Below are 24378 nucleotides of genomic sequence, written 5' to 3' on the forward strand. Positions count from 1 at the left end.
AGGTGTTCAGGGCACGTCCCACCGGTAGGAGGCCCCGGGGAAGACCCAGGACACGCTGGAGAGACTACATCTCACAGCTGGCCTGGGAACGCCTCGGGGTACCCCGGGAAGAGCTGGACGAAGTGGCCGGGGAGAGGGAAGTCTGGGCTTCCCTGCTTAGGCTGCTGCCCCCGCGACCCGACCCCGGAGAAGCGGGAGAAAATGGATGGATGGATGGATGGATGGATGGATGCGTACATGATAGAGATAACATATGGTAAATAGTTTGAAGGGATTTCCTGGGTGACTGAATTTAGCTTAGTCAGCACTGCAGTAGTAATATTCTTTGGCAAAATGTGGTCTCAGTTACCCCCCTTTTTTGTGATCCAGTGGCAGAGGAAGTGGTCACATTACTCTACTGACGAATAAGATGATGATCAGAGCTTGTTCAAGAGGGGAGTACAGCACCATCTTCCTCTCTCTGACAGTGGCTGTCATAATCTACGTACTACATAACATGGAATTGCTGCAGGTGAGAACTTTTGTTTTTGATTGGATCACTTAAAGACCCTTATTTGTAATGTTTCATGCTAGTCACATTTAAGGGTAAAGGTATGTTTCAGTGTAGCCCAGCAATAATGCTCTTCACTACAAGTAAATAGAATTTGAATGAAAAGGTCCTTTCCTTCTTAGCCTTGCACCTCGACTTGCTGACAACAGCAGCTTCTGTATTAAAGGCTAAGGCTGGTATTATTCTGTGCTGTAAAACCATCATTGTGTTCCAACCTGCTAGTTCCCAGTCATATACTGAAAAGATAAATGTCAAGAAATCAGTCACAAATATATACTTTTAAATAAGCCAAGCAAATCAGCTAATCACTGATGGGATGACTAAATGTGATCTAGGTTACACTCTAACCTTTTCTCTGCATCTAAAGAAATATTACACTGTGTTACACTCTTAATTGACGGCCTTGTTTGTTAATGGCTTAACCCTTTGAAAGCAGAATCAGCATCAGAGAAAAAAGTCTCCCATCTGGCTCTAGTTATTTTGCTTCCAGTGCAATTATTTGATTCATCTTTGTCACCATGTTTCTTTCAACCCCCTGCCAGTTTCTGAAAAAGGTGAACCCCACCATCATCTACCCAAGTGCTTCCACTGAGCCTGACATGCATCGTGGCCTCTGCAAATTCCAGCCACTGCCCCCTGAGGATGCACGGGAGGAACGCCAACTACTTGACTCCATTGCTTGGCCTGAAACTCCACTTTTGCCAGATCCTCTTGTCCTGGCGCAGACCAGTGATCCAACTCACAGCACCTTCACTATTCTCCCAAGGAGGGGAGGAGGACAGTGGCGTGTAGGAGATCAGCTGGCGGTCATGATTTCAATTTCTGACTTCAATGATCGTCCCAAGAAGTCTGGGGGGGACTTCTTACTCGCCCGGTTGCATAGCCCGAAGCTTGTTGCAGGCGTAGCTGGGCAGGTGGTGGACCATCTCAATGGCAGTTACTCTGCTGTATTCACTTTACTCTGGGAAGGAGACATGAACGTTGAGGTGATGCTCAAATTTGATCGTATTCTAGTTGTTTGTTACCATCTTGTGATTGATTTTTCACTGGTGGGGTATCAATTGTCAACAAAATAATACAAAAAGTATGCTTTCTTAATGTTTAATCACCTGAACACAAGGAATCTGAAGTTTTTGTTACCATACAATGAAGGAGTCCATAAAATCAACTATGTTGCACTGCCATGTTTCTACAATAGCCCGCAACAGACAAACCAAGTATTGGCTCAAGACGGGGTTATTTGTTTTTTTGCCACTTTAGTTATCAGCCCCTTCATGATGAGCAGCTTCGGAAGAACACCGTTTTTTTGGGGGTTTTTTTAACTTGAAACCGCTTTATTCTGTGTTTTTACTGGTTCAAATCACTGGGTTTATTTGTTTTGAAGAGGAAGAAAGATTCCCAGTCAAAACCTCTGCAAATCTGGATAATTCAGCTCAAGGTGAAAAATCCCCAGATCAATGAACACTTATTGAATCCTACCTGGAGGTTCATGTTTGGCACATTCAGCTGGCTGTAACCAGCAGTCCTTACCACTAGATGCCGCTAAATCCTACACACTGCTGCTTTACACTGACATTAGCTCTATAACTTGGGTGAAAACAGTGCCTTATTGAGGTTATATTTTGTTTTTGCCAGTGAACTTATTTTAAAACAAGACAGCAAAAATGAGGTCTTAAATATGCTCCTGAATGCTTCATACATGACATTAGGCTAGCATCCAAAGCTGAGGATATGGAAATGAAGAAACAGCACTGTCTTTGGATTGCTGCTTAGAGCTTAGGGCTGCTTTTGTTAAACAGTCTCTAAAATTACCACCCATGAGTCTCTCACTCTACCCCTCCTGCTTTGACAGACCTGCTATGCCTAGTTACAATTGCTAAGCTATGACTGTACATTCAGTGTATGAGGGAGCAGGTAGGTGAATGGACGTTTGTCCAGAGATTGTTATTAGGACATCATTCTAATTTATAAAGGCAGAAATTTTTATAAATGTGTCAAAGTGTGGAGCTTTAAGTCATATTCACCTCATATGTCTATGGATATGAATGAACATGATTAAACTTTGTGAAGACTGTAGTTATCTGTCCTATTAGGTGATGCTGGTTCACTCCAGTGAGGCTATCACAGTGCTGACCCGGCTAAATGTTGAACAGCCTGACAGGATGCGATTCCAGAGCCTCTTCCGATCAGGCAAAATCTCTGAAACTACCATCTGTAACATCTGCCTACGTCAACCCCAGCAGCCGCTGTGCAACTTTACTGACCCCCGTACAGGTGAGCCTTGGTTCTGCTACAAACCAAAGAACCTGAGCTGTGATACCAGGATGACCCACGGTACAGAAGAATTCCATCAAAACCTCAAGGAAGGAGAGGAGAAGCTCTTTCAAAGGTGAGGCAACTGGCATTTTGTGACTTCTACATTTGCAGAGTGTTCCTCTGTATGTATTTCCTTGGTAGGATGTTTCAGTAATCTAGTGCTAAAGGCCATTATGATTGAATTTAAAGATACATTAAAAAAAACATTTAATGTTTTAAACATCACACAAATCCGACTAATCAGTCTGACTCATACTAGTGGATGTTGTCATTAATTTATGTTTTATTGTAAATTCATACATTTTATTTTGGATGTGGTCTTTCCAGAATCTTTAAGATGCGCACTTATTAGCTACCCTTTGTTGCAAGCAGTTGTGTGTATGAGCAGCGGCACAGAGGAAGAAGAGGCCTGCTTAGAAGTGATACATTTTGAGCTCATGGCAGCTTAATACAACGCAGTCTCAATGAACTGAAACATGCTACAATGGTCTGTAGAGCTGAGGGGAACATACATAGGTTTGTATGATGTCGTACAAAAATGTACACACAATGGTTATTTGATATCTAATAAATTAGCATGTCACGAACGACATTATGTGATTCATGTAAAGCTACATTTCTTTAAGTAACGTTACCCACCCCAACCTAACTCCTTAAATGAGCCAACTCCCTCTCTACTCCCATCAGCGCATTGGTCATGTGATCACAGCCCTTCTAAATACCTGGGTTATACACAAATCACCGGTTTATGTTTATGTGGTGTGTATATGAATTTTTGTGCATCGTTTTTCATAGGTGTATATATGAACAGTTAATGAAAACAGCCCGAGATAGGTGAATTACGAATATATTAATTAGTGCAGCTTCATCACACAAAATAGATTTTTCAAGGCTTTTCAATGGTTTAAGTTTTGAGAACTTGTTTCTCATTTTGGTGCTTGATCTTTTTACTTTAAACGTCATATAATAGTTTCAGATTTTCCATCCCCCTGTCTTGTATTCATGTTGTAAATGTTGAAGTGTTTGTGAGAGAGATATTTTATATTGTATGTGCTTTTCCTCAGTGATATCAACATGAAAGTCTACATTAAGGCTTCAGGACCTGCCTATGTCACTGTAATGCCAAAAGATGAAGGTAAAGCATGTTTTTTTACTGCGTCCACCACTGCCTATAATAAAAATAATAATAATAATAATAATAATAATAATAATAATAATAATAATAATAATAATAATAATAACCATATTTCACAGTTTCTAAAAAAAAGGAGAAGAAAAAAAGTTTTGAGGTTCTGGAGGTATTTGAAATAAATAGAAAATGCGTCTTTTTAAAGTTGAATGTCCTCCTTAGCCATATCAAAAAACACAACTCCTTCCCTAATGCTTAAAAATGTATTTGAAATGCCTCCTAAAATTTGCAGCACTAAATCCCCTCTTATACATAACTAACAGTATCTTCTTTTGGGTAGCGGCCCTTTGTAGAAAGACATCTTGAGGCAAATTTGAGAAGAGCGATTAGAAAGTTCATGAACATGGCACCAGCTGTTAGAGGTGCAACTCTAAGGAGTAAGGACAGCCCATAAGAGGTTAATAAATTCATGTTATACAAGATATTATTAACCTTAATAATAAGGAGCTGCAACTTCATACTTGATCTTAGCTCAAAGGCTAGCACATGGGAGCATTTACTATTTGCATGGACCAGTGCACCATTACAGTGCACAACAACTGGCTGCTACTTTTCTGCTTTTGGAAATTAACTTTTAGAATAGCTTTAGCAGCTACTATTTGCAGTATTGGCACCATCTTTTTCTCTTCCTGTTTTGAAGACCACCCTTCTAAATTCACACATCTTGTGAGGAAGATGAGGCTAGCGAGTATGTATAAAGTCCCATAGGGGTTTGAAACTACAACATTTCTACACTTTCTAAGACCATAAATAATGAGTTTGATCCAATATTGAGGACAGTGTTTCTTTAAAATGGAGTAAATGTTTCTAAACAATAAAAAGTCCCATGTAAAGATCTAAATCAGCAATGAATTGATCCTACCGACAAGTGTTACCCATTTGGCCAAATCTTGATATATTGTATTATATCCCATTGGGCCATAGAGCTCCATTGAAGTTTAAAACCTATTTAAAGATACAATGAGCCACACTATTTCACTGAGAAGTATTTATCACAATGAACCTGGGCATTGTAGTTTATTTACGCCATCTTGCTGATTACTAATTCACCAAGTATGAATTAATCCGCTGCTTAAAATAGTCCCAACAAATGTGTAATAAATAATGTTTAAGAAAAGCTAGTAGGAAATGATTAAACCTTCAATGAACAAAACTACATTTGTGACACATTCATGTAGATTTGTGCCTTTTAACAAATTCTGTACTACACTTCAGGAGAGACCTTGATTTTTTCGGGGGACTTGTTGACAAAAAATGGAAAATAACCCTGATCCTTTAACTTTTTTCTCAGGTCAACCACAGGTGAAGAGCAGCATTGTGACATCTGAACCCTTTGGCTATTACTACCAGGGTGTGTGGCGAGCACTGGATGGCACCACTGTCCGCCAGTTCGACACCCCTGCCATCATTAGATGTCTGAAAGGCAAAGAGGTCCTTATATATGGAGACTCCACAGTCAGGCAGTGGTTTGAATTCCTCACGTCGGTAATACCAGGTAGCTGAACCACAAAGATTTCTGGCAACAGTTTGATTTTATTCTCACTGCTGTTTGTAATCTGTACCCTCTGTAACACTTCTAGATCTGAAGGAGTTTGTCCTGCACAATCCGGGTAAAGCTGGACCTCACATGTCTGTGGACCAGACTCATAACATCTTGGTGATGTCCCGCTTCCATGGGGTTCCTATCCGTATTGTATCCGTCTCATCCAGCGAGTTGCGTTATGCTACCAATGAAATAGATGGCTTAATTGGAGGCCCGAACACTGTTGTAGTTATTGGCATCTGGGCTCACTTTGGCACTTTCCCCATTGAGGTCTATATCCGGCGGCTGCAGAACGTCCGCAGGGCGGTAGTGCGGCTGTTGAACAGGGCTCCAGCCACGAAGGTCATCATCCGAACTGGGAATCCTAAAGCTTTAAACCTTTTTTATGCGCTAACCAACAGTGACTGGTACACGCTGCAGAGTGACAAAGTGCTCAGAGCCATGTTCAAAGGAATGAACGTGCATATGATCTATGCCTGGGAGATGGTCATGGCCCATCAACTGCCGCACAACCTCCACCCACTACGTCCCATTATTAAGGACATGATTGATGTTCTCTTGTCCTACGTATGCCCTCAATAGGGCAGCTGGATATGTATTTGTGGAGGTGGAAGAATAGAGATTCAACCAACCGGAGTTTACATGCATGTATGTTTTTACCAGGTGCTACATTTTTCCTTCAGCAGTTACTGTATGGTCTAACTACAATTTTATCTATTTTTTCATGAGAGAATTTTGCACAAAAGACTGGATGGAAAGCAGTTGCAAGCCATGTTGGTGTCTGGTATTACTCACTGCTGAATGATCACGCTTATCACATAAAACTTTATGCCTTGTGTCTCTGGATTGTCAAGCAACCTTCCAGGAGATGCAGGGAACCACTGACTGAGGTACAATCGGAATGCACTGTATTTACATTTATGTATAGATGAGATTTAAGATGCTTATGTTTCGACTTTAGAAGTGCTGTGTTGGAGTATGTAAGTATGTAACCTAAATGTCTGTAACTGAACAATGATTCCAGCTCAAGTGTGATTATAATGCTAGCATAGGGTAAGATAGAGAACAAGTTTTATGTGACATGAGCCCTTAAGGCTCTTTCCAAGCAAGGCTACAATTGTTATGTAACTGCAAGAATGCCGAAGTAAGAATGCTGAAACTGGCGTTAGAAGACCTGAAATGCTACTTTATTAGTCATTTAGGAGTGTAATGTGAAGGCCACCCGTATGCAGAGACAAAAAAGGAAGTATGTAAAGTATGTAATGTGTATGTGAGACAGGAAAGGTGTGGGTGTCTGGTTTCTGTGATTGTGTTTGACAGGTCTTGCAGGAATGAAAAACAGCTCCTAATAAGGCGCTGTGTTAATGGGGGTACAGCAGAATGATCGGTGTTGACCAATCCAGAGAAGACCCCGCGCCCTTGAGAAGAGCCAGATAATGAGGGGATCCAATCAGAGGGAGACAACACCTCCATGTACATTTCCTCATTGTAAATAGTATAAAATACTGGATCGGGAAAGACAGGTTGTCAGAATGCAGGCTGACCAGCTGGTGTTATTGGCTAGGGAGAGGCATTTCTGATCCAGAGCTCTGTAACTGCTCATTGCTTGCTGAAAAGATTCACAAAAAGGTTTGGATTCAAAATTTTAAATTCTGTGTGGACATTCAGTTATTTACTGTTTATTGAGTTGCTTTTAAGAATTCTGAACATAGCACTCACCCTGGGAGGGTGAGAGTTTTTCTACTTGCAGCAACCAAGAGGAAAACTCCTTCAGCTGGCAGGCAAATGCTGTTACCTTTTAACAGAGCCAGTGTTTAAGCTTTGCTAATGGGCTACTGGCTCCAGCCTCGTTTTGAATCAATAGCCCTTTTTACACAGAGTTCATGCAACACAGCGTGATCCTGGTGTGCGCAGCATTTTCATTTTTACAGATTACTTTAAATACAGTTTTCTAGACTTTTACCTTGCTTTTAAAAATAATTTGCTAAATCTTCTCATTTCTTGCAATATGCAAAAGATTTCATGTCAAGTTGCTCATTGCCTTTTGTCCCATGTTTTTGAGATAAAGCAAAGCAATTTGCCCAAGGTTCAAATGTTCAGTGTTGATGTCTGTCCAGGAAGTATCTCATATTTACTGTATTTAAGTATCAAAAGTAATTTTATGATACTGAATGTACTGTAGTATTGAAAGTAAAAGTACGAGTAAATCCTGCTAAGGAGAAATCAAGCAGTCAAAATTCTGAGGATATTTACATTTATGTTTTTGTAGCATACACCGCCTTACAATGGAGCGTCCATTACACTTGAAGAAAAACAAGGTCTTTTTCACAACTTGAAAGAAAAAAGAAAAAACTCCAGTTTTCCTTCCCTTCCATTCCTTTCAGTCTGTTTGTCCCCTCCTCCTTTCCTTTCCTATTTTGTAGTAAGTAACTAGGATGCTTCGAGAAAATATGGTGGAGTAAAAGTAAAAGCTGGCATAAATATAACAACCCAAGTAAAGTACAGATACTCCTAAAAATACTTAAGTAATATAACAAGGATAACACTTTGTTCCATCATACCACTGCAATGGAGTACATGACAATAGCAATCATTTTCCATCCCTCTTACTGGGTGGCTGATCTCATCCTCTGCTTAGAGAGCAAGGAGCTCCAGAACTTTCTTTTCCAAATTTGCAATTGCAAACTGCTCCTAGCTGGTTTTTAAAACTCCCCTGGTGGGTTGCAAGCATAACACGTCGTCAGAACGTTGTCAAAATGCCTTCAAAACGTCACACCAGTCCTGTCCATGAACCTGTCCTGTCAGCTATTACACAGATGCCATTTTAGTGCTGTTCTCTTTCTGTTTCTGGCTTAAAGATGAGACAACTCTGCCCCCCAGATGCTGCAACCAGAGCAAATTGATGTGATTTCTGTCAAAGACATGGTGAGAAGGTAATGAGCAACTTTATAAGACAGTGCTCAAAAATTGCAAGAAGTTAGCAAAAAGTTACAGTAAATTAAAATAAGTTGTTGTTGTTTTGTGTTTTTTGTTTAAAAGAAAAGAAAAACAAACAAATAACCTGGTAATAGTGCTAAAAATTGCAACAACAAAATTGCATGCATTATTTTCCATTATATAATTCAAAAACATAATATCCTATAACAATTATACATATAGTTTTCTGGACATTTTTTCCCTTTTTTTCTTTATTCAAACTTTTGTCAACAGAATTACGTATGAAATGTAAACTGGGTTGTGCTTTTGATTGTGGGTTGATGGAAAGTTGGGAAAACCTAATGTATTTTGTTGGACTTTTTAGTCCACAACCAATGATATAAATGTTGAAAAAACAATGAAATAATCACGTGAATTGAGAGGTTTTAAAAGGACTTATATTTTGAACTTATTGTGAAATGTAGTCACTAATAATCATTTTATGCTTTTTTTTACAAGAATAAACTGGAATGTCACACACACACACACACACACACACACGTCCTTTTAACTTCATGAAAGAAGAAACTCCAAAATTGCTGTGAGGCTGTTAAGTTGCTCTTAAAACATTGCAATAAAAGCATTTTTAGTCCACAGCCATGGAGGTTTGACCATAGATTGATGGCTGTTTGTCTCCACCCAGTGGCTGGCTCTAAGTCATTGACTGATATTCACAAGCTGCCCGTTTGTATCATTATTTTTTGTCTGGCAGAAAACATATTTCTCACTAGTATATCTGAATCAGTTAAAACTGATGTCTAAACTCTTGTTGAAAACCCTGTGATTCACCAGTGAACGCCATGTTGCCTTTTACACAAGACTTAATGAGTTTAGGGGAGACTGGGAGCAATTGTAACAATTGGTTTATGAAGGATGGAATGGACAACTTTGATTAAAAATGTATGCACGTGCATGAGCATGTAAAGCATTTTTGATTGTTACAAGACATATTTATTTTTTATTTATCTACCAAAACTGTGGGGTTTTTTGTTTGTTACATTAGAGCAACACTGTGCAGTTAGGCAACTTCTGTTCAGGTAATGTGATGCTATGCTGTGGGGATATGCTCGGATGCATTATAAATGACCACAGTCAATGTTTTCACTTTACCTATACTTCTACCAATATTTACAGGAAATGGACACAAAACCATTTTGTGGACAGGAGCCTAATTGTGTAGTCATCATGACAGGCTATATAGAAAACTAGATTGTTTTAACTGAATGTGTATCTGCCTGATACAGTTGGAGGGCCCACTCTCAAGCCCAAAGGCCTCAGTGCTACTGCCTGCACTGTTTAGCTTGTATATAGGCCCCTGACTGAGTTTCAAAAAGCACTAATTAGGCCACTCTAAACATAAACTACAGACTTAAGATCAGTAATCACCATTGACGAATCACGTACACAAAGAAGATTTCGCCGTTTTAACCAGCACTCTGCAGTAGAAATCATCTGGTAGTTTTAGCTTTACTCTGTGCGCGCTCCCGCGTTGTGCACTTAGATCACCAGTAACCTCGCCTCGCGAATCTCTCGCGAGATCCTACGCGTTCTACCTTCTTCTCGTCCAGCATGGCCGCGCTGTATGAGGGATACACGTTGTGCGGACTTGCTCCAGCTCAAAATCTGTCTAATTCAGGCGTTCAGGGCATCGAAGCGGAAAGAGACGGCGACCATGTCGTCGTCACCGACTCAACCAGATCTGTCACGCTGTACAAGGTAACATTTAACGTTCGTTTTTGAGGAGGCTCCTCTGAGCAGCTGATAAGGGCGACCTGCGTTATAACTCGTGTTGGCATCCTCGGCTGTGCAACTGAGGCACAAACCACCAGGACAGACAAGACAACCGATACCCGAGCTAGCTGTAATAATACACTGACTCCCTTTGCGCGAAAATAGTAAGCAAAGGTCCCGTAAGCTGTTGTAAACATCATGCCATTCAACAGAAGCGGGCACGTGCTAGCTAACGTTGGCTATATCAAGGCACACACAGCTTGCTAACGAAGGTGTTTGTGCACATTTATCAATTGTGCAGCTCCATATACCGCTCAAAAACCCAACAGGCAGCTTCTATGCAGCATTTGTCAACTTTCAGAAATGGTCTCATTTGCTTATTTCTCGATTTTCCATCCAACGTCACAATCTGTATATTTTTATATACACGTTATAATAATATCACAACTCACACCATGACATTATCACGCCAGCGTTTATCAGTGGATATATAGGTGAAGGTATGTGTACATAAAACAGGCCCCTTGGCAAAGATACATGATTTTGTGCTCCTTTTGGGTCAGTTTGTAGTTGTTTCGGCCTTCGTAAGTTCATTTGAGGTCTCTCTGAGCTAAATTTGTGTCTTATTTAGGTTATTTTGGGTCTCTGTGGGGTCATTTTAGTCTGCCGCCACAAATAGATTTTCTATTTTTGGAGCTAAACCGTTCATTAGGCGCACTGTTGAAATATAAATACTATTTGGTTATCCATTGCATTGCACTCACAGAGTGCAGAGTGTACACTGGGCACAGATGGGGCAGCAGAATACCAGGTGCATTAAAACTGAAACTTAATCGTACATTTTGCTGGTTCTAAAATATTGCACTCACTCACAGAATCATCTATCGATCTGATTTGATCAGATCAGCTCTGAATGAATTGACATATCAATTATCCACCCCTGGAGTCACAACTGCTGCTGAGGAAAAAAAGAACTCCACCTGCACTGTGTACACAGACCTGCAAAAACCTCTGAATTTCAAGAGGGGACACGTGCTTTTAAAAACATTTTGCTGCCGTTGAAAGGTTTGTTGTTGTTGTTGTTGTTGTTGTTGTCAACCACCACCACAGTTTAACTCTCATTCTGTTGAGAAACACTGAATTTTGTGTTTCTGGTCATTTTGTTGCTTAGAAGTCATTTTTTATCTCCTTGTAGTTGTGTAAATTTGTGCTCATTTTGAGTCTCTGTTTGTTCGGTACATTTTAATTTAAGTCATTTTGAAGATGAGGTCAGGGCCCATGACAATTTGGGCCTTTGCCTGGTAATCCCGCTCTGTAATCCAACCATGGGTGAAGGGAAGCCGTTTGTGTTGTGACTGGTAGAACCTTAATGGATGAAGTCGACGTCGTTAACATTATGAACTCCTTCTCTTTTTTGTGTGTTTTTGTGATTTTGACAGGTTTCAGACCAGAAGCCACTGAGCAGCTGGACGGTGAAACAAGGACAGACTCTGACCTGTCCAGCAGTCTACAATGCACAGACAAAGGAATATGTTGCAGTCTCGGATGGCAAGGTAGACTTTCAGTCATTGTTGTTGCGGCAAAGTGGAGATAGACAGACTCTTATTTGGATTCTGATGCTTGCTTTGGATGCAGCACTATCTGTAACAAGCCCCACTGACAATACAGACCGTAATGTAGTTATTTTTATACAAAAATAAAATAGTGAACTCCAACACACTATCAGCACTTAAGTCACTGAAAAAACGATGAATATAGCATTGCTTTTTTTCCCATTACAAATCTACTAACTGAATACCTGCATGACATTTTCCAGCCCATCTATCAATTGCTTATTCACTATACAGGGTTCCCACAGTCATGGAAAACCCGGGAAAGTCATAAAATTTCACAATCACATTTTCCAGGCCAGGGAAAGTCGAATCAAATCATTGAAAGTTTTGGAAAACTCATGACATTTTAATCTTCCATGTAATGTAACATTATGGCAAATTTCTTTTCTGCAGCTGTCAACTTAAGGTAGCTCTAATATGCGTTGGTGCATGACAGTGTTTAGTTTACCAATGCATATGTTTCTTTATTTTCTACCTGAATCCATCAGTCCCTTACTGTATGCCAGTTAGCTGAAATTTGAATACAGTTTGAATCAGATTTGTTTGAAAAGCATCTGACATGTAGGGCAAGAAAAAAAAACGTCTTTATTAGGGATGCTTAAAAAGTCATGGAAAAGTTTGGAAACTTTGTCAATGACAAATTTATGGGAACCCTGACTATAAAATTATTACTTATTTAAAGGCTTGACCTCACTAATTCATGTGGTTCTTTAAAGCTAAACCCATCTGTTACTCACTTTGCGTTCAAGAAATGTCAGCCAAAAAATGTCTGTGTTTTTGTTTTTCAGGTGATCAGAATTTGGAAGGAAGAAGACATACTCTTGGATAAGGCTTTCAAGGCAACCGTAAGTGTGAACATGACTGTCAAGCTCTTTTCTCTTGTGACATTTAAGGCAGGGCCATGCTTGTGAGATGTGTTTTCTGATCATGTCTAAAGGCTAAAGTGTTGATACCTAGTCCAATATGAAAAGCCAGCTGTAGAGAGGGATGGCTGGAAGTGGTTTATTCAAACTGTGAGGCACTCTGTAGACATTTGTTTTCTCTTCATGTCTCTTTTTGTTTTTTAAATCGCATATTCTAGTTATTTCTTATATGCGTTTATGCTTTATATGCACGTTTACTTTTTTGTCTTTTATTGTTTAGAACTTCTTTTATATTTCTGTATTTTTGTATTTTCCACCTCTGGCCTGTCTGCAACTCATTTTAAGTGTTATGGTATCCAAGTGCTTAAAAAGTCACGGAAAAGTTTGGAAATTATGTGTGTGTGTGTGTGTGTGTAGCACTTGCATGTAAAGCACTTTGAACTGCATTTTATATATGAATGGTGCCATGCAAGCAAAGACTATTACTATGATTATTAATGATTATTATTACATGCTATGTTGCATGTCATTACTTTTGACACTGGAAATGAAAATGGATAATTTTAATTTCAAACCACTCAAAATATATTTGATGTGGTGATTTATGTCCATATGCAAGTTGTTATAATCCCTTATTTCTCTTCAAATGATTTAGGTGACAAAACCGAACACGTTCTCATTCCTGTCTCCTGCGTGTATTTTCTGTCCAGGTGTCCTCAGATGTCTGGAGGGTCCACTGTGAAGCAGGAGGGGAGCCTGTGGTCTTGTTTCAGAGAGGATCTGTGAGGCTGCTGGACTCTCTCCTCTCTGCTCCCCAGCAGCCTATAGAGGAGGTCCTGGCTCAAGAAGAGACTATAAGGTCAGTGTGCTTTACAAACCCAGCAGTAAATCTGTTGTTTTTTTTTAATCTGTTTATTGATTTTAGAACTTACTTTTAGAGTAAGTTGTAAATGAAGCAGAAACAATACAAAACCAAGAAAGAAACAAGACAAGACAAAAATACAAAATAAATCAGACCAGACCAAGATTTAAAAAAAAAAAAATCCTAAAATACAAATATGAATATATATGTGTATAATGATAACTGTAACATTAAAACATAATGTAATTGTTGTTGATCAGACAAATGTCACAGCACAGTTTATGTCCCCAAAATACATTGCTAATCATTCAGGCACGTGTGGAAAGTCCAGCTCTTGTATAGGCTTGAGAAATGGGTCCCAATCTGCTGTGTTTTAATTGGGATTGAGAGGGAGGTTCAGAATCAGCCCTAAAAGATGCTTAAATGCTGGAGCAGGGCATTGAAATACAGACCTCTCCAATAATGGACAGCTGGCTCTACCACCTGATCCACGGCTTAATTTTAAACAATTTATATAGACCCTAAAATGTTAAATATTCAGATGACCTGGCTGCTCGTGCTGTGCTGTAGTCTCACCTGTTGTTGATGAAAATCATTTTTGTTGTTGTCTGTTTTTAGGTGGAGCACCAACATAGTGACAGAGTCACAGCACTTTGTCATCTTCACAACTGAACAGGTAACATCAGTTTAAATGTTGGGCTTTGGACAAAAGCCAAAAGCTTTACATGTCAGTTGAATGAATTCAGTTTTGCCTCTGTATCACAACACAGTGCTGTAATGAGGATTCATTTGTAACCCCTCCTGTGCACCTGCATGGGAATGACATTTTTTTATGACCCAATTACCGATTGCTCGTTTTGTCTGTCCTCCTTTTCTCCATGGACATATGCGTGAAATCTTTGTAATCAGTGTATGTAAAGGGTAGTTTTCCTTGTCATTGTTTTCCTACAGAAAGGAGATCATTTCCTCTACCTGCAGAGACTGAATCCCAACTCCCTACAGAGGTACAGGCTGGAGAAAGAGGAGCCTGGTCTTTCGCCGCTCAGCTTCTCTGCCTCCTACAGCGACAAACACATCCGCCTGCTTTATCTCTGTAAGCCTGAGTTTCCTGTGAAAATATTCCTAGTGTCAGTATGTGACAGCATAGGCTCGTTGTGTGGCTTTGTAAATGAAAAGGCACTCAAAATAGTGGGTCACATTAATCTTAAAAAAAAAACAATAAAAGGTTTAATTTCTAGCAGTGCCAGCCTGTGGCAGCAACTCGACTACCTTTGATGTAGGAGGTTTGCGGTAAAAAAGTGTTTAAGTGTGCATTCTCAAACTGGACCTGTTGCCAACTGATGCTGTTCGGGTTTTCACACTATAGCAGTAATGAGTTTTGGTTGCACTTACAGAGTGTCGTGTCCACTCGGACTTCATATTGTAAATTATACACCCTGTTGCACAAACACAGGATTTTACACGCAAGATGATTTATTACTCATTCTTTTTACCTCTTGTGCCTCATCATTTTCCATCTATCCAGACCCTAACGGTCATGTGTACCAAAGTGTCGTGTCTGTGCGGGGCCTGATGGTGGACGAGGGGGCCCAGGGTCTCTCGCTGCCCCGCAGCCTGCTGCTGGGTCTCCCTGTCGGCGAGGGCCTGCTGGAGGCTGCATCAGCTCAGGTGCTGGATGAAGCCCATGTAGCTGTTGTGGGGGTTCCACATCCCTCTGCCGGAGCTGGTAAAGGTATTTGCAGCTTAATTACACCGCCTCAAATGAAGACCACAAGGGCTCTACACAGACAGGTTTTCAGGTGGAATTAGTCTGAGCATCTACTAAAAGTTCAATTTTAAACATGACAGGTTTTGATTAAATCAATCTGCGATGTACCCTGAGGTTCTCAGTAAGCCGTTCTATTGAGTCAGCATGCATTATTTTTAAGTTTACACTAGAAAAGCGACAAAGCAGTTATTCATTAGCTTATCTGTTTGTCTTTTCATCTTCACAAGCCCAGTGTAAAAAACAAACAAACAAACAAATAAAAAAAAAAAAAGCTTTACACTAAGATAATCTGTATTGACCCCACACTGAGGGAATCCACTAAATACAGCAGCCCAGAAACAAAAGTAAAGGAAAAAAGTGAGTGATGAGTGATAATTGAAAATGAAACAAAATAAAAACACATGACAAAAAACAGAAAAAAGAGGAAAATATAAGCACAATATAACACAATTGGGGTTAGCATTGCACACACATTAAATTGAATAAAACACATCTCTGCTTGGGCAGTTTATAAAGTCTAGTGTGTGCAGTATAGTGACATCTAATGATGAGCTTGCAGATTGCAACTAATAGTACGAAAATATAAATCAATCAGAATCAGAATCAGAATACTTTATTCATCCCAAGGGAAATTCTGTTCGTAACAGTGCTCCGCTCAACAACAACAAACAGGTAAGAAAAAACAAGACAATGCACATAGTGCACATAATGACAGAATAAAACTATATACATAGTGCAAAGAGCAGTGCGCAAGAACTGCACAAGAAAATGAAACATCTACCCAAACCCTTCACACCTACGTTGTTTTTATTTATATGTTGTTTTTTTTTTTTACATTGACAAAATCTAAAAAACTCAATAATCAGAATGGGGGGGCACCCTGATAGTTACATGGATACTGCTCTGCACGTAATTGCAGTGTCCTGGGTTCAACTGTGGGATCTTTGTTGCATTTCATAGCTCTCTCTCATTACCCCTGTTTCTATTCTGCCTCTATACTGTCACAGTGTTAATTGTCCAATTACAGTGAAAATGCCAAAAAAAAACACACATCTTTTTAAAAAATAGTGAGACTGTGCAGGCAGGCATTTCTTATAAGGCTATAGTTGTTTGTTGTGTTTTTTGTTTTGGTTTTTTTTTAATCACTGACTGGTCTGAATTTGTTTTCTTCTTGTCCTGTGGGGAAATGACAGGAAAAAATTTGTTTTCTTTTTAAACTAAAATAAATTCATGGACAAACTATTAGAGTTTAAATAGATACAAGGCTATCATTTAAATTAATTGCATTAATTTCTACATGTGGGGGTTGTTTTTTAGAATAAATACACAAGAATGATGACCTGCAGCTATGTGACTTCAGTATCTGACGCAAGTGTGTGTGTGGGTGTGTGTGTGTGTGTGGTTCTTGAATGGCTCTCTGTCTTTGATTTTTCAGACTTCCTCTGCATCTGGAATACCAATTTCCAGACGCTCCAGGCAGGGAAAGAGATGGCGGGTAAAATCTACGGACAGGTAGGAATGCTTTGGTGTATGAAGTGCAAAGCAAATTGTTCTCTAGCATTTCTGTTATAATATCAGTGAATGAATCAATATACTGTTAATGATTTTTTTTTTTTTAGCTTAATCGCCAGTGTGTACATGAGCTTATGTTGCTGAGGTTAGAAGTACGCACCCACCGCCCACTCATGCTTCCCTCAGTGTTCTTAGTACTGCAGGCCAAAGTTCCCTGTCCTTCCAGCTGCTGGGTGCTGATGGAGGACTGTATGACTTTGGTAGAGCATTGTGTCTGCTCTCCACTGTGACGGGGCTCACTGTCCCTCCTCACAACTTAATGGCAGTTTACAATCTTAATATTGATGCATAAATAGACGAGTTGGGCTAGTTTACAAGTGCACGCTGTTAAACTATGTGCCATTAATTTCTGTTTGTGTTCACCTTTTTTCCTCTCTCTTTGATTCAGCTGTGGAGTTATTCAAACAAGTTGTTCATCCCACACGGGAAAACGCTCTCTGTTATTCCATATGAGTGCCCCAAATCTAACCTGGCCTCTGCTCTGGGAAAACTAAGGCAGGTCAAGACTGAAGGTGAGCTAAAGGGAATTCGTAGTAGTGCTCCTGCAGCAATCCAAACTTTATGCGAAAGACATAAATTAAACAGAAAATTTTGATGCCCGATAACACTAATTTAGTCTTTATAAATAATACTGCAAAAAATGTGCATGTTCACTCAGTTCAGTGTGGGTTTTTCTTCCTGCTGCTTAAGAGTCCAAAGCTCCCACTTCTGTACCGTCTTGGAATAACATTCTGCATGAAGAGAAAGCTCATCCCTCCCGGACAGTGGAGACCAGGAAGACGGTATGTTGGAGACATTTTCATGACAATATAAGAAAAAGTTTCACAGATGGAAAGAGCTCAACAGCTGCTGTATGAATTGCTGGTGCATCAGTCCCACACACCGTTGCTTTTGCTTACAGTGTTTCCCAGATCAACGGCTAATTGACACTAGCTCCGTATGAAATAGTCATTTACAGTAGTTACATTGTTCACAAAAACGTATAAGATTTTGTCTTGTGGTAAGAGGAAAATTCATAATACTACAGGGCCACTGTATTGTTTATTAGTAGATTTATCTATGATGGTAATCTAAATTGTATGTAAAGAAGTCTGTATCACAAAACAGCTCATAAAATTCCTGAATTTAACATGCACCCACTTGTGAAACACTTTTTGCAAATTAGCAGTTCACTGCTTTTGCCGTTTAAAGTTCTGTGTTTGTTTGAATGTAATGTTACCTAAAGAGTAATGGTCCAGTAATGCTCCTGTCAGTGGTGTCATCTTTGTTTTGATTTTTTTTTTCTCTTTTCCACACAGAGAAACAACCCGTAAGAGCCAGGCAGCACCTACTTTCACAAATGAGCAAGTTCTGGAGCTCATCAAGGTAACAAAAATATATTTTTAATGTCTCTCCTGCAAAATATACTGAAACAGCATTGACAAAAAATGAATATTTCAGGGTTCCCACGATCATGGAAAACGTGAAGAAGTCAGGGAATTTCACAATCACGTTTTTCCAGGCCTAGAGAGAAGTCATGGAATTAGTAAAAATCATTTTTTGAAAAGTCATGAAATTTTGTTGTGTGTATTGGATCTTTTTACAGTAATCTTCAGTAGATACACTTCCAGATGATGAAACATAACAACAAATGTATTTTCTGAAGTTGTTGGTGTAACGTAGCTCTAATATGTGTTGACGTGTGACCATTTGTTTACCATCACATACATTTCTTTTTCTTTTTTCTTTTTTTTTGCGTTTCCTCTCTTCCCCATGTATGCCAGTGCTTCAAAAAATATGTTTGAATGAAGTTCTACATCGAGCATTTAATATATTTGAAAGCACCTGGCAAGAAGGGCAAGAAAAAAAAATATGGGTCCTTGATAAGTCACGGAAAAGTTTTGAAATTTTGTCCATGAAAATGCCTGGGAAAACTGATTTTTATAGACTAACAATAAGATAAATGAAATATTTAAATGTCCTCCTCCAGACGGCATCAGTAGAAGAGGTCCAGAAAGAGGTGGAAGTGCTCCTCTCAAGGACAGACATCCAGGACCTGCAGCCCTCAGTGGGACAGCTAGCATCAACTCTTGTGTCCCGGAGTCTTGAAGATCCAGCCTTCTACACCCCCCAGCAGCCTGGCACAGCTGGTGCACACTCGCTGCCTCTGCCACAGGTCAGTAAGGGATGGCAACAGAACCCAGGTGATATTGTATTTCTTTAAAGGAGAGGTATGTGACATTCAGAGAATATGTATGATTTTAAAACTGGGACACACGCTGGGTGCTACTCCTGTGATTACTCTGAGAACTTCAAGAGCAGGATGCAGGCTGCGTATGAGGTTGCTAAGTGACCATAATCAGCACTGTATCAAAGCCTACTTACTAGAAACCCTGCGTGTAGAGCTAAATTTCTTCCAGGTGTTGTTTATTAGGTGTAGTATATTCTCTTTGGGGCAGGTGTAAAGCTCTGTGTTCCTCCACAATAAAGTGATCAGTACCCCCTCCATATTTACCACTGACTGATATTTACAGAAGAAAGAGACTGCCGGCTGTGATTTGTTGTTCCATGTCACATGACATGCGGTGCATGCTATTGCTTTCCAAATGTTGAACTCTTTTTATTTCAGAATGCAGCCGTCTTGTCATTAAAAACAGGTGCTCGGGAATGCTTGAGCGTCGTAGCAGCGTTTCTCTCGCTTTTGAATGCATCCTCTGCCCATCTAAATGTAAAAAACAAGTATTTGAGGGCGAAAAAAGGTGGCTTGTGTACACAAATTAAAGTTGGGGGCAGGATTATCTACACACAGTTCTCAACATGGAGGTGGCTGAGCAGCAGGCAGCCAGCAGCTAATAGTGCCAACTCAAAATACAGCACTGACAACAGCCACAGCGCTGACACAGTTAACCGGGGGAATCAGAGGGTTCGTGCTACACGTCTGTGACAACGCCATCCTGAGTTTAGTGGTAAACGCTGCATGAGGGCAGTGCAGAACGGCGAGTAGTTGGTCAATAGGATACACACAGAGACTTGCATGCACTAACACGAATGTGCAGTCAGACTGTTAAACACAACAAACAAAGAAGCTGAGATCAGGGCACTTACACAACAAGCAGGCAAATAGTTTGCTGCGATATGAATCCTCTGAATGTCGCATACAGGATCTTCAATGTGAAAGTAACTCAGAGCTGAAATATCGACTGTCAAAAACTGTTAAATCGATATTCAGTGTGCAGAATGTATTTCTAAACCAGAATTTGAATGCAAATGTCATAATTTAGTACAGAAGATCAACCAGTGTTATTTCTGTTGAATGTGACCATTTTTCATCATGGCCCTCCACAGTGTGTGTCCTGACCTTGTGCTTTCTGGCCCTGGAGAGGAAGGACTACTTTCTGTGTCAGCTCTGCCTGCAGTTCTTCCCTGACATCCCCGAGGCTATCACCTGTGCCTGCCTGAAGGCCTTTATCAGGTAAAACTGATGGTTCTCAAGTACACAACCCCTTCAATAAACACTGTAAGTAGAGTTCTCAACAGGCCAAAACCTGAACTAAAACCTGAACCAAACCGATCCATGTGAGTTGAATCCCACACCCCGCCCGTCCGATATCATTACATAAAATACTGACCCTGAGCCCGACCAAGCCTGACCTCCTTAAAAAAGCTCTAATCGGCTTCTAACGCCAGGGACACACCAGCAGTGTGGCGAGCTAACCAGTGGAAAATGAACCAACTCAGTGGATCACTGACTCCTCGCTGTATTTCCCCGCCAGAGAAGCTCCCTGCTTCGGTTGGGAGGATGGTTGCTGCTCCCTCTGATGTCCATTGATATCAATCAATCAGTCAATCACTCTGTCAATCAATACAGGCTAATATATGTTGTATTTACATTTTTACTGAATTATTCTTACATAAATTATGTTCAGAGTGTTCTCTTATAATTTTGTTTTATTTATTTATTTGAAAAACAAAGTGGTTTTTTTCCCCTTTATTTTTATTCTCAGCCCTACCAGACCCGGCCAATCAGCACACATTTACTGCCTGAACCCGACCGGTCGGGCATGGGTTGAGATTGAGAATTTAAACTGTAATACCGGTGTAAATTGATGTTGTTTTGATACTACCACTGTGGGGCACTAAAGTAACATATTTTTGTGATTTAGCAGGTCAAAAATCTGATCATTTGCCTGATTCAGTGTCATGTAAAATGTAAAAAAGGAACAAATAAACAGTGTGTTACTATACCCTGGTCTTGCAGTATGCCAGACGTCGATGCAGAGAAAGTGAGCCTGGAGCCTGACAGTGTCTCCTTCATGGAAACTCTAATGGCCAGAGAGCGTGGGCCGGCTGCTTTGCAGAATGGTTTCAGCCCACCTTGGTTGACATGGAGCATTCAGACAGCGTCAGTGGAGGTGGCACCAGAGCGGAAGACAAAGAAAAGACCTCGACTTCAACAGAACAAATCTGTCCAGTGGGGTTACACAAAGCTGTTCTACTGTATCCTGCCAGTGTGCTGTCACTCAGACACAATATTTTTTTACCATTCTGTGACATTTTGTTGTTCACGATGAAGCAGATGCTTACTTTTTTTGTGTCAGTAACACGTTTTATTTAAAGGTTAGATAGCATAATGGCAACCTTTTTTGTGTTGAGTGATTTGAATTTGCTATGTATTAGTTCTTAACTCAAGCTGCACAGAAATGAGGTCCTGCAGACGGCGTACAGCGACTCTTTCCTCCTCCCACACCTGAAAGATCTTACCTCCCAGCAGGTTGTTGTGAGTAACAGCTGGTTATTTTTTTGCCACATCTCTAAAAATAAAACAGGCAGCCATACCCATGCACATTTTCAAAACACTAACTAGATGCATGTTCTCTCCAATCAGCTTTTCCTCCAGTACCTGCAGTTCCTCTACCTAAAATATTCCCAGGATGCTTTCCCACAAATGCACGGATTGAGATCACCAAGTCTAACTCAGGTCGGTGTCAGCATCTAACGAGATAATTAGGGTGGCCACACTTGACATATTGGCTCAGCTTGTATCTGTCTCACCGGGACACATTAAGTGACAAGTTCCGGAGGCGGAAAAAATATTTTGCTGACAGATTGTGGAATAATACAGACATGGTGGATGTCAGAGTCACATTCTGACCTGAACTGTGTGCGGTCTGTTTTAATCAAGTTCAGCCACAGTGCATTGACACAGCATAAAAAGATGGAGACTTTTTGCAACAGTTTTTACAAACTTGTATTATGCAACAAACATGTAAAAGCACTGGAATTGTGATTTTCAGAATTCCCGCTAAACTATGTTATTTTTTTTTATTTATTTATTTTTTTTACCTTAAAATGGTCTTAAAGAAACGGTGGGATGCTACCATGAGGTCATTACAGTTTGAAAAGAATTCTATTATCAAAACCCTTTAACAGTCACACTTAAGAAATGCCTTCGCAAAAAATTATACATTATAGACCATGGACTGTTACCAAAATGCATCAATTTATTAGAAAAAATCTTAGAATAATGCATTGTAAGAAGTGCAAAAGTCAATATAATGTAACAGAAGTCAGAAAATAAAAGTAACTTCATACAATAAACATAAAAATAAATAGATACAAATAAAAATGAATCCAGTAAAAATTCCGTATGAAATATGTGGTAAAAAAGTCAATGTTATATAATAAAAATCTTAAAATAAAAGTAACTTCATCAAATAAAGAAATAGAATAAATATAGGAAGAAAAAATTTACAAATAGTAATGAATCTAGTGACAAAATCAGTTTAAAATGTATGGTAGAAAATAACAGTCAATTTAATATAATAAAAATAGAACTGAACAGAATAACACTATAATAAAACTATTTAAATGCATTGTAAAAACATCTGTATAAAATGAAATTGGGTTTGACCAAGTTTTTAGTAAAGCAATATGATCACAAAACATGTCAGCTGTGTGGTTACAATGCCTTTTAAAGGGTTAACTCAGCTTTCCTATGCATTTGATTGCAGATCATGGATTGGGTATGCTTGCTGCTTGACGCCCACTTCACAGTGCTCGTGATGACTCCAGAGGCCAAAGGCTTACTGCTGAACCTGCACAGATTTGTTAAGTCTCAGGTACCAAACAGTCTTGCTGTCTTTTGTCTGCTTTTGTAGCTGCAGGTTAAATATTCTGTAAAACAAATGAGCATTTGGTGTGATTTTATCATCATGGTTATAATATAGTATATAATATATGGTTTGTAAATGTCCAGGGATTGGTTGTGGGCCGAAGCTAAAGCAACTGTATTTAACAGTTTTCTCTTTGTCATTACTGTAATTTAATTGTTATTTACGACATCTATTGCACATCTGTCTGACCTGGAAGAGGGATCCCTCCTTAGTCGCTCTTCCTGAGGTTTCTACCATTTTTTCCCCCAAGCTACAAGGTTTTTTTGGGGGGAGTTTTTCCTTAGACGATGTGAGGGTCTAAGGGCAGAGGGATGTCGTATAATGTAAAGCCCTCTGAGGCAAACTCTGTTTTGTGATAATGGGCTTTATAAATAAAATTGAAATTGAAACAGCCTGTAGATTACTGCAGCTCATCAGAAAAAACCGCTACAGCAGAAAAGTTATCCAAGAGAACAAATTTTCACCAAAATTCCTTCTTTTGTGTCCACAGGTGAGACTGGTTTCTGAGCTTGGAAAGATTGAGGGAAGCCTTCAAGAGCTCAATAAGATGAAGACAAAGAAGGATGTCGGGCAATACTCTATTGAAGTCATTGAGCTGTTTTAGAACGTGTATACTTTTAATAAATCATTGAATATATTGTGCCATTTCAGTTTTAAACATGTAGTGGTTTCATGGTAATGTACTTGTCCCAAATGGAACAGTACGAATTGCTCTTGGGCACAGATGTTACCATTAAGATGCATATACATCAAGATGCATATGAGTAGTTGGTGTAACTTAGGCATTGAAGAGGTTACAGAAGCCTTTGAACTCTGTAAATGTGTTTAAGGTTATGAAAAATTGTTTTTTGTCATGCAAACTATATTAACAGAATAGTCAGTCTGCTCAATGTCATACTGATTAATAGCGAGTGTGTTAAATGCATACAAATGCAATGCAAGTTTTAATAGAGCAGTCATATTATGGGGCTCCACACATTTGAGAGTGAATGGCTGTTTCTGTCAGCTGTGACTTTGTACTGGATTTTCAACAGGAGAGCATTTTATTTTCAATACAGATAATTATGAGAAAACTGCAAATCCATGCTTGTCCCTTTTTGTGTGGTATTTAATACCCGTGAATAATTACAAGATGCACAGACGTTAGTGCTGTTCGTCATGTTTTCTGGCCGCTTATACTTATTTGTATTTAAAATATATTATTGTAGGCAAATTTAGCTGGTGTAAGGCAGTTAACGCATAG

The 24378-nt window shown here is 39.6% G+C and overlaps 2 protein-coding genes across 2 annotated transcripts; both read left to right on the forward strand.

Moving 5' to 3' along the window:
• Nucleotides 1-409: 409 nt before the first annotated feature.
• Nucleotides 410-6180, forward strand: LOC121942642 (NXPE family member 3-like). The gene is made up of 6 exons (XM_042485906.1): nucleotides 410-511; nucleotides 1093-1536; nucleotides 2644-2939; nucleotides 3931-4001; nucleotides 5347-5550; nucleotides 5636-6180. The coding sequence occupies exons 1-6, from the start codon at nucleotides 410-412 to the stop codon at nucleotides 6178-6180; spliced, it is 1662 nt and encodes a 553-aa protein (XP_042341840.1).
• A 3952-nt stretch (nucleotides 6181-10132) lies between these two features.
• On the forward strand, nucleotides 10133-23864 carry LOC121942060 (nucleolar protein 11-like). The gene is given in 22 exon segments (XM_042485147.1): nucleotides 10133-10290; nucleotides 11745-11858; nucleotides 12707-12763; nucleotides 13492-13640; nucleotides 14262-14319; nucleotides 14595-14736; nucleotides 15169-15375; nucleotides 16847-16923; nucleotides 17372-17495; nucleotides 17674-17765; nucleotide 18209; nucleotides 18284-18348; nucleotides 18953-19090; nucleotides 19092-19138; nucleotides 20308-20329; nucleotides 20331-20434; nucleotides 21221-21419; nucleotides 21422-21459; nucleotides 21661-21739; nucleotides 21848-21940; nucleotides 22974-23081; nucleotides 23626-23864. Coding segments are annotated over 22 exon segments (2175 nt in total). The 5' UTR covers nucleotides 10133-10143; the 3' UTR covers nucleotides 23740-23864.
• The last annotated feature ends 514 nt before the right edge of the window (nucleotides 23865-24378 follow it).

Source organism: Plectropomus leopardus, chromosome 4 (assembly GCF_008729295.1).
Source record: "Plectropomus leopardus isolate mb chromosome 4, YSFRI_Pleo_2.0, whole genome shotgun sequence".
Taxonomy (NCBI): Eukaryota; Metazoa; Chordata; class Actinopteri; order Perciformes; family Serranidae; genus Plectropomus; species Plectropomus leopardus.

Coding starts and splice junctions, on each gene's coding strand:
- LOC121942642 (XM_042485906.1), top strand. CDS start 410: ATGATGATCAGAGCTTGTTCAAGAGGGGAGTACAGCACCATCTTCCTC. Junction 1,537..2,643: donor AAGGAGACATGAACGTTGAG/GTGATGCTCAAA, acceptor CTGTCCTATTAG/GTGATGCTGGTTCACTCCAG. Junction 5,551..5,635: donor CCTCACGTCGGTAATACCAG/GTAGCTGAACCA, acceptor TAACACTTCTAG/ATCTGAAGGAGTTTGTCCTG.